This window comes from Chiloscyllium plagiosum, chromosome 13 (assembly GCF_004010195.1).
Source record: "Chiloscyllium plagiosum isolate BGI_BamShark_2017 chromosome 13, ASM401019v2, whole genome shotgun sequence".
In the NCBI taxonomy this organism is placed as follows: domain Eukaryota; kingdom Metazoa; phylum Chordata; class Chondrichthyes; order Orectolobiformes; family Hemiscylliidae; genus Chiloscyllium; species Chiloscyllium plagiosum.
The window spans coordinates 45610483-45621614 of record NC_057722.1 but is presented as its reverse complement, the minus strand read 5'-3'; the positions used below and the strand labels follow the sequence as shown (position 1 = coordinate 45621614).

Below are 11132 nucleotides of genomic sequence, written 5' to 3'. Positions count from 1 at the left end.
CGCCTCTGAACACTTCAACCACAGGGCATCAATGTGGACTTGAACATTTTCCACATTTCCCCTTCCCCCACCTCACCCCAGTTCCAAACTTCCAGCTCAGCACTGTACCCATGACTTGTCTTACCTGTCTATCTTCATTTCCACCTCTCAACTCCACCCTCCCTCCGACTGCCACGTTCATCCCCTCCCCACTCACCTATTGTACCCTATGCTACTTTCTTCCCACTCCCACCCTCCTCTCTCTCATCTCTCCAGCCTTCAGGCTCTCTGCCTGTATTCCTGATGAAGGGCTTTTGCCCGAAACGTCGACTTTACTGCTCCTCGGATGCTGCCTGAACTGCTGTGCTCTTCCAGCACCACTAATCCAGAATCTGGTTTCCAGCATCTGCCGTCATTGTTTTTACCTACTTTCTCTGGCAGCTCATTCCATTCACGTACCACCCTCTGTATGATATAATTGTCCCTTAGGTCTCTTCAATATCTTTCCCCTCTCACCTTAAACCTATGTCCTCTAGTTCTGGACTCCCCCACCCCAGGGAAAGATCTTGTCTATTTACCCTATCCATGCCCCTCATAATTTTGTAAATCTCTATAAGGTCACCCCTCAGCCTGCGATGCTCCAGGGAAAATAGCCCCAGTCTATTCAGCCGCTCCCTATAGCTCAAATCCTCCAATCCTTGTAAATCTTTTCTGAACCCTTTCAAGTTTCACAACATCCTTCCGATAGGAAGGAGACTAGAATTGTACGCAATACTTCAAAAGTGGCCTAATATCGTGTACAGTCGCAACATAACCTCCCAACTCCTATACTCAACTTTCTTAATTTCATTTATCATTTCAATATGCTATGGGCTGGTATGGGCCAGGCACCCAGCATAAATTTCCCAATTTCACAAAATTGGTGCTTGTATATGAAACAGTTTAATTTGGGGCAATGGATTCTCATAGCTGTCAGTAATAAGTTTTTCCTGATCACCTTTCCAAATTCTTACATCTGCACTGTGAACCTCGGACAGTTTCCTGTTACATGGGTTATTTCTGTATGTGAAACATGCAGGAAGTTACACTTTGTGCATTTTATTCAGAGCTTTGAGATTTAACATTCATCTATTTATGAAATGTGATTACACTAACAACCAGACTTTATTGCTTTTCATTAGTACCTGTGTCTTGCACGGATTTTGTTGAGGAACATTAACATTCTCTAATGAAGAGTCAGCATCAGGCACTTATGTCAAATGTGAAAAATACCAGAGTATGGTATTTCATTCACTAAGTGTGCAGACTGAGAAAATGGATGCACTGAATTATATGTTAACCTGCATTCCTGTTGAGTCAGCCTCGACCTCACAACATTAACCTTGTTCTGTTTTACCTGTTTTATCAGCCATGGCTTAAGGAGCTAGTGACAACCCAAAACTAAAGAAAAGCACGTACAGAATTGTAAAGAATGGTAGATCTCGGGGGCTGGGTAGGTATAAGGAACTGAAAAGAGAAACAAAAATAATGATGCATGTATTCTTTTCACTATACTTATTTTGAATGAATCTAATTGAATTATTAGTGCAATTGCAAAGCGATAGTCCAATATCCTCCAAGTATGCCACTGCCATCAGACCCTGATTCAAGTTAGAAATGAACATTCATTATTTCTAATGAGTATATTCAGCAGAATGGTTTTGATAGGTGACTTGATTTGTTTCCAAGATTAAAACATTGATGTTAGAATAAGTTCCCTTGGAAATTGCAGCTTTAAAGGATGCTCTAGTTTTTTATACTCCATCAAGGGACCTTACATCTTATGTGTCAAATCTAATCAATAAATCAAAGGAATTTCAACAAAAATTATAAAGACATTCTCATTGTGGAATGCATACAGATAACAATAAAAGATGTCGGCCAGTGGATTAAAATGGCGCATAATGTGCAATATAATTATGTTCAGTTATTTCAAGCAGTTCAATTTCTTCACAACGTATTATTTAACGCCTACTGGGTCCTGACTGCAATGAGACATCATTCTGTGACATGTATTTGAGATGTGAATGCAAAAGCTGCTGTTCAGATCAGCCACGCATGAGCAGATATGACAACTGAATTAATCTTATTCAAAAAAGGAGAATAGACAAAAGGTGGGAAACTGTGGACTGTTTAGTTTGAGTTCTGTGGAGAAGTTGCTGGAATCAATCATAAAGGAGGAGATAACTGAACACTTGGAACAACAAAGCTCAATACAGAACAACCTCGATTATCTGAATGAGACGGGTGGGGAATATTTTGTTCGGATAACTGATTGTTTGGATAACTGATCTGATTGTAAACAAAGGAAGCCATACTGAACATAATTACATTAAAAAACCGTGTTTACAGAGTTCTTATTTCATTCAATTGATAAAATATGTACAAACACTGGATATTGCTTAAACATTCGTGATACTTAACAAATAAAATCACTTTTTGGCAAGAGTTTGACTGAAACCTGTGAAGTGTTTTGCTGATGTTTTCCTCAGTTTTATCCCGGTCCTCGACATCTTTCTGTTTGGTGTCATGCCACCGTCAAAGTGTTGTGCCTCCCTCCTCAGCCAAGCCCTTAGAGAGGGAGAGAGAGAGCTGCAAAATATACATGAGAGGGGGAAGTGTTTTTCGCTGACTTCAGTTTCCATCCTCCCATCAATTTCTTTTAGGGGGGTAATGTTATGCTTGTGTTTCCTCCCGCCAAGTTTTCCTCCTGTTTATTTTCACGCGTGGTAACTCACTACGATTTGCTCTCCCCCGTCCCCGTCAAAAAAAAGTTACACTAAATTTTCTTGTCAGCTGAAAGATATTCAACTAGTTTTTATTTGTCCTCGGGGAGAATAAGTATCGGACAGTCTTAAGTGTAAGATTTAACTCTAATGTCACGTCTCGAGTATATATTTGAAGTTAATTATTTAATAAAGCTACTTGCATCTATACTCCTGTTCAAATTTACAAAATGCTGCATTAAATGGATGAGGAATAGAATTTTCCTATTTCAATTGGAATGCATGTACAGGGACCTTGAGATCTTTTTTGGATACTCCAAAATTCAGATAACTGATGTTCAGATAACCAAGGTTGTTCTGTACACTAGTGTCAGCACGGTTTCATGAAGGGTAAGTCATGCTTGACAATCTTGCTGGAGTTCTTTGAGAATGCAACCAGGGAGGTGGATATTGGAGATCTGGTGGATGTGGTATATCTAGACTTCCAGAAGGCATTTGACAAGCTGCTGTGTAAAAGACTGTTACAAAAAGTTAGATCCCAGTGAGTTATAGGTAGAGTATTGTCTGGATAAAGATTGGCTGACTGACAGAAAGCAGATGGTCGGAATAAATGGCCTTCTCTGGATGATGAACTGTAACTAGTGGGGTGCTGCAGGGTTCAGTTCTCAGACCTCAACTATTTACAATGCTTACAAATGATCTACAAACAAGGACAAAGTGTAACAAAGCAAAGTTCATGGATGAACTAAAATAGGTTGGAAAGAAGGCTGTGATAAGGAGATAAAGAATTTACAGTTGGATATTGGTAGGTCAGGAGAATGGATCAGAATCTGGCAGATGGAGTTGAATGTGGATAAGGATGAGTTTATCCATTTTGGCGGAAAAATAAAAGGGCAAATTATTATTCAAATGGGAAGCAGATTCAAAGTGCATTAATGCAGAGGGATCTGGGTATCCTTGTACATGAGTTAAAGAAAGTGGGTGTACAGGTGCAGCATATAATAAGAAAGACAAATGGAATCCTGGCATTTATTGCAAAAAGGCTAGATTATAAAAGTAAAGGAATGTTGTTACGTTTGGTGAGACTACATCTGAAATACTGTGTCCTGTTTTTGTCTCCTTACTTGAGAAAGGATGCAGTGGCACTGGATGCAGTTCAGAGCAGGTTCACCATGCTGATTCCAGGGATGGAAGGGCTGTCGTACGAAGAGCATGGGCTTTTACTCGCTGGAGTTCAGAAGAATGAGGGGGGGATCTGATTGAGGAATATAAAATGCTGAAGGGGATTGATAAGGTGGACATTGAAGAGATGTTCCTCCTTGTGGGACCATCCTGAACAAGAGATCATAGATATAGAGTGAGAGGAGGTAGATTCCAATCTGAGATGAAGAGAAACTACTTCTCTCAGGGGGTTGTGAATCTGTGGAACTCACTGTCCCAGAGTGTAATGGAGGCAGAATCAATCAACAGGTTCAGGAAAGAAATAGGTACATTTCTGATGAAAAGCAGAATAAACAGCTATGGGGAGCAGACAGGAAGGTGGAGACGAGACTAGGATAAGATAAGCCATGATCAGGTTAAATGGAGGACCAGGCTCAAAGAGCTGAATTGCCTTCTCCTGCTTCTAATTCCTGTGCTCCTGTGTTTACATATTTATTGTCATGTCTCCTTGGGGTTAAAATTGATAGTTATATTAATTGCCACTGGTTTTGCATGGCATATTTTCATTTTTAGTATAATCTATAACTCTTCTAGTCTGCTGAGTGTGGAAGTTGTAGGAAATGCTTCCACTTACATTGAATGAACTGTAACAAATGGAGCATCTGTGCTGAGCCCACAGTCTTAGCTGTGCACTGAGCTTTAAGGCCTTCCCTCCACCATAATAGGCACAGTGTCCAAACATGTACAACCCCAATTGCCATCAAATGAGTAGATATTCTTACTGGAGCTCACTGCCAACATATGTCTTTTCCACAGTAACATATTTCGAAACCTGGCCCCTGCATGTGCCCACACAGCTAGCTTTATTCTCAGTCCGAGTGCAACATTAATCCATAGTGTTACGTGAGCGATACGTTTCTGTAAATGGCAATTTATTTATCAAAAATAATTTACATTACTTAATGCAACAAAGATATATAGTCAATTCCAGGTTAATGATTATGATTTTATCTTTATGTTCTTGGGTGTGCATAGTCCCACCATGCCAATAAATTAATTGGAGGCAATGCACGTTTTCAGTCAAATTCACACACATGATATCATGAGAGGTTTCTGTACATAGGATCATTAATTTATCTTCCTGGCAAGTATAACCATTTGGCTGAAGAAGGCGAGTGAAGAAACTGCAAATGGGCCCTCTGTGTACTCAAGAGTACACTGAGGCTGGAACCCAAAGTGATTGTGGATAATGAGGTGCTGTGTACAATGTGCTGTCATTTTGGCCTGGCTTTCCAAAGAGTGGCAATCACAGTCATGTTGCCACTCCAGCTCTTTCTTCTGTTTGTACTGAGCTCCACATTTCCAGGCGGGACTTCTGATCCCGACTCCTCTGGGAATGAGGAATGGACGTAAATTAAACAGTTCCTTCTTCGTGCAGGATAGTTGGAGGGGGAAGGGGGAGGCCGTTAAACCACCTAGGGTTTTGCTACAGAGGGTGTGCCATGTTCTATGATTTAAATATCAAGCAAGACAGCCCAGGCTCTTTGACAGCTGTAAGTTTGGAAGCTAAGTGTGGGGTTCAGGTGGCATTTGGTTCAGGGGTTAGGATATCAGGTTGCAGGGTACCAGATGAATACAGTATCAGGTGAGTAGCTTGCCAGGTGGGTAAGTTGCCAGATAAAGTGATGGACTGCTTCAAATAAGTTGGAGGGTGCTGGACTGCATTGGAGCCTGAGACAGTCCAGGCTAGTCAGGGCCAAGGGGAATGTCAGGGCTGGCAGTAATGGTGGTGGAGAGTTAGGGCCAGTGGGGGTGGAGGTGTGCCCAGGGCTGGCAGGGCACAGTATGCTGTAGGAGCCCAGGGCTGCTGTGCTGGGATCAGTGGATGAGGAACTATCCGTACCCAGGAATGGAAATCAGCAGAAGAAATGAGAGTATCGGGGCAGACAAGGGGGTGGTATTGGGGTTGGCTAGGGCTGGTTGAGGTTAATGGTGGGCAAGGGGAGTTCTGTGGCTGGCAGGGAGTGACTCTGAACTGTGGGAAAACTCCAATACAATTCTTCCTCCAGCTGGAAAAACATCAATCACCCATTACTCTTTGTTTCTTATCTCTTGGCCAATTTTGTATCCACATTGCTACTGTCCCTTTTACACTACAGGTAGACAATCCTTTATCTGAAACCCTCGGGACCAGCTGTCTTTCAGATTTTGGAATTTTTGAGATAAAGGATTAAATGACATTTTCATAGTAAAATGAAAAAAAAAAACCAAACAGCAGATCTACCTGTGATTACTACTAGTACTGAGACAGAACTGATGCCTGCCAGTGCTGAGCCACGCCGTTATGTCACATCTGAGTGATGTGGGTCGAATGCGTGTAGAGTTGCATTAACTGTTTGCACATAAAACAACCTTGTTAATGAGAAAAAAAAACTTCAGGAAAAATATCTCTGAGCATTTTGCATTTTGGAATTTCGGATAAAGGATGGTCCACCTGAAGGGCCTCTAACTTTCATCAAGTTTGCTAGGTGGCATCATATCAAGCACCTTCTGGAAGTCCATGTGTATTACATCATCACCCCTTTCTGTTACCTCTTCAAAAAACTCCAGCACATTAGTTAAATAAGATTTCCTCCTTAGAAATCAAGGCTGACTCTTACTAAGAGAAAGTGAGGACTGCAGATGCTGGAGATCAGAGCTGAAAATGTGTTGCTGGAAAAGTGCAGCAGGTCAGGCAGCATCCAAGGAACAGGAAAATCGACGTTTCGGGCATAAGCCCTTCTTCAGGACTCTTACTAATCAATCCAGCTTTTCCCAGGTGATTACTAATGCAACCACAAATAATTGTTTCTAGATGTTTCTCCACCATCAGAGTAAACCTAACTGCCTGTAATTGGTGGACTTATCCTTACAACCTTTCTTGAACAGAGCCATAACATTTGCAACTCTCCAGTCTTCTGGCACCTCCCCCAAGTCCGGCGATTCCGTTGGTGACTTGGAAGGGTTTCAGATGCAGGGGGACTGCACATCGGAATTGTCAATCTCCCAGGCCATTTGCCTGGAGTCAGCTGGTCCTGCAGGGTCCTGACACACAACTCCAGTCTGTGCTGCTGCACCGATTGTCCAGCCATCGTGGAAGTTACAGGGTAACATTGCATTTGGTCCCCATTTCTGGAGATGGAGAGGAAGGAACTGTCAGGGTACTCAGGTCAAAATCCTGCTTCATGGACTAGGTAAAAGTCCCTGAGGACGAAGAGGACTCCAAGCCCTTGGCTCATTCAACCAAAGAAGTAAAGAAACCCTGGAACAGAAATAGAAACTCGATAGGTCTGGCAGCATCTGTGGGGAGAAAGCAGAATTACCCATTCTGAAGAAGAGTCACCAGACTCAAAATGTTAACTCTACCTTCTCTCCATGGAAGCTGCCAAACCTGCTGGTTTTCTCCAGCAATTTCTGTTTTGTTTCAGATTTCCAGTATCTGAAGTTCTATATTTGATTAAAGAAACCCTAGTACCTAGTGACCAGATGCCATACCCTGAAATCTGGGATTGGGTTGGGGCTGGTGAGGGCTGTGGTGGCAGATCTCCTGTTCATTCACCTGAGGCATTGACCCCTGCTTTTACATCCCCACTCTGAGACCTCCACCAGCTCCCTTGAGAGAAGAAGAAGGTGACTGAGCCACCCAAGAGATAACCATCACTGGAGGGAAATTTCTGAATTTAAGCTTGTTTTCCTTTGCTGTCATTTATATTGACAAAGTATTGGACTGTATGTCTAGCAATATTGGGAATTATAAATAGTAAATTATTTCTCTGTTTGCATTATAATGACGTGCAAATAGGTTTCCACATTCTAACATGTTGGAAGGCAAGTTCATAAACCATTGCATTGTTAAGCCAATAAAAGTGTATTATTAGGCATTCTTTTGTTTCTTTGACTGTACTACTTTCTAAGTTATTACTTGTTATTGTGAATAGTGAAATCATTTTCTAAATAACCACAGTACAAAATGTGCAAATTAACTTTGCTAGAGGATGCAGAAATTGTCGTTACAATAAATACCAGTCCATAAATTAAATGATATTGTCCCCAGCTCTTTTCTCACATTCACAGTAAAGTATTCTACAGTAGTACAAAATGTCAGTTTAATCGTTTTGTTTATGTACTAAAAGTTTCTTTGCTTTTACTGAATGTTAGTAAAGACCTGATATGTGTTTGAGCCCAGGCCTGCTTCAGAAGGCTTCCTCCTCCCTCACCAATTGTGGCAATAAAAAAGGGCCAGATTTTTCTGAGGAGTGACAATCGAAGACAGATTTAACCGTGACCCTTTTTTTATGAAAGGGCAGAGCTCCATATTTCTAAGAGCAGATTCTGCTCAAGGCTCCTTGAGAACTGCAGAGCCTTACATCTGTTCTGTCTGTCCTCATATGGTGCAGAAAGCTCAGTGGAAGGCAACCGTGTCCTGCACAGTGGTCAACTGCTGAATTCTGGAATTGCAAGGTCCAGAATCACAGACAGCCACTTTGACAAGTAATGTCAAACAGTGAGTGCACCAGCAGAGTATGAGGTTAGGATGTCGGGATGGTAGGAGCAGCATGCCAGCTGTGTAGGGTGTCCAGGTAAGTAGGATACTGGCTGGGTGGGGATCCAGGTGGGTAGAGTGTCAGGGTAAAGAGAGTGAAGAAAGTGATGAAGTGTTTAGGGTTAGTCAGGGTGGGTGGGAGAAATCAGATCCAGTGTGGGCTGGGGAGTGCGAGTGTTGGGTCAGGGAAGGGAAGGCTGCGTCTCAGGGAGGGTCAAGGCAGATTGGGTCTGCATCAGAGAAAAGGGGGGCGGATGAGGGCTGGTAGGGAATGGGGTCATAGTCACAGGTCCCAAGGTTGGAGGGAGGTCAGGTCTGGTGGATTGCAGCTGCGTTGAGTCTGGAGTGGGTTGAGAGGGGTCTCCTCTGAAGTGGGTGAAGGAAGGGGGATATCACCCCCACGGCGTGAAGTAGGGTTGAGTCACTGGGGCTGTGGGTTGAAGGCGCGCAGGATGAAGTGGATCTGGGTGGGGGGTATGAGAGGTAACTATAGGGTTGGTTGAATTGTTACACAGGAATTATTAGTCTAACCTTTCCTGAGTAACCTTTTACTTAATTTCATGAGAATCTTCTGAATTGGTGACAGGAATTGTCCAGCAGAACCTTCAATTTCCAGAGAAATTCGTGCAGAGTCTGCTATGATGGGGTTTTGCAGGATCCCCTACACAATACCCAGCTACAGTGGAATAACAACAGTCCAGTTAGCAGAAAACCCAAGCCATTGTCATGGGAGAAGCTAGTTGTTATTTCTGATAACCAATCCTTGTTCCAAAACAAAAGATGAGAGAGTTTGCAGCTGTTATATTGGGCACATCGCGTCTGATTTGCTGGTTTGTTTTCTTCAATTAATTAGAAATTCAGAAAATAAAGGATAACCTATCAAAATTATAATCAGTGACCGGAGCAGGAAATTTACTGAATGTTGCTGGCCTGACCATTGCAGAAAATCCCACATTTATATTGAAAGGTTGTTTTCCTTATTGTTTTAGCAGTCACACTAACATGAAGTTCATTGATGCTACCTCTAACCTGTTTTGTTTCATTTTGAAAAGGCACACCTTCTGGCAGTACCGCAGAGAAAACCCCAAAACTAAAGTTGGTGATCCTCCACCAGATGGCCTCCCTGGATTCAATAGTGGAGTCATGCTGCTAAATTTAGAAGCTATGCGGCAGTCAGAACGCTACAATCAACTTCTGAACATGGAGAACGTACGAAAACTTGCAGAAAAGTATCATTTTAAAGGTCACCTAGGTGACCAAGATTTCTTCACGTTGATTGGAATGGAGCACATTGACCTCTTCCACATTCTGGACTGTATATACAACAGACAGCTCTGTACCTGGTGGCGGGATCACGGTTATGCTGAGGTCTTTGATCTGTACTTCAAATGCGATGGGCAAGTAAAAATTTACCATGGAAACTGCAACACCCCAATCCCAGCTGACTGAGTAAATGTAATATTTGAGAGTGTTTGCGGATGCCTTACAATGCACAATATTTTATATTGTTAGAAAATAGTGTTCGTACTACTTGAAATACTTTTCATTCATTTGTACCGATTTTATAACTCCTATCTTTTTCCCCTTTCATTTGTTATCCCTCCTCTTTCTAATCAGATTTCAGAACTCTCATTTTGTGAGAGTCATTAAATGGTAAACCCATGCAAATAATTGTGAAATCTATTAAAGCCAAGAAAGTATGAATGACATTGTTATTTTCTACTTGTACATATTTGCCTCCAAGAAAATCAGTATTTTCTTTACCTGATTTCCCGTTGTTGATATTTTAGCGAGAGAATATGGTGCGATCTTTCTGCTACACCATCTCGTTGCAGGAAAAACAAGCGGTTTGGTAAGGATCCACTTGGTCCCACTCCATATGCACCACTGCATACCCTGTACAAATACATTTTAAATATTGATGACTGATTTGTATCAAATTGTATTTGTTCTTTATGCCATGACAAACACAGAGCAATTTTCTTTGTTTTGATTACTTCTTTTGAAGCTTGCACCGTGTTAAATTAATTCTAAATAAACCACTTGATACCTATCTAATCTTCACGTTGGATAGAATCCACCTTTCTATAAAGTCTTCTCTGAATTCAGCAACTGCAGTATTAAAGTAAAAAGGTTGGAACGAGGAAGGACAGAGAAGCTATGAAATATGTGCCATCTCTTCCTTTATATTTTTATGCACGGTCAGGCCTATTGCAAATTATCTTGTAATTGTGGGGCTGTGAGCAAATTTCAGAAAGATGCATTTTCCATAATGGTATACTTGAATTTCAGGCAACATTACAATTCTAAATCAATAAATTCATCATTTAAATGAGTGATTAATAGTAATGACAATTAAGAAGTGCAAGCTGTAGAGCAGAGGGGGAATTAGTGGCATTGTGGTATGGTCACTGGACCAGTAAGTCAGAGAGCTAAGCTAATGCTCTGGGGACATATGTTTGAATTCCACCTCAACAGATGGTGAAATTTGAATTTTAGTAGATCTAATTTTTTTTAAAAATTACTCTAATGGTTAACTCTCAAAACATATTTTTGCCTTTTTGATCAAAGTGCACAGCTGAAGAGAGAGAGAAAGAAAAGATTGGGCCCCAAGTCGAGATCATTGTGGAAGATCTAATTTTTTT

The 11132-nt window shown here is 41.5% G+C and overlaps 1 protein-coding gene across 1 annotated transcript in view; it reads left to right on the top strand.

The window, feature by feature from the left end:
• The window catches only part of xxylt1 (xyloside xylosyltransferase 1), a 172082-nt gene extending 161891 nt beyond the window's left edge, over nucleotides 1–10191 (top strand). The window contains exon 4 of the mRNA XM_043702284.1: nucleotides 9540–10191. Coding sequence (XP_043558219.1) covers nucleotides 9540–9936 — 397 coding nt within the window. The 3' untranslated portion in view covers nucleotides 9937–10191. The remainder of the gene's footprint in view (nucleotides 1–9539) is intronic.
• The last annotated feature ends 941 nt before the right edge of the window (nucleotides 10192–11132 follow it).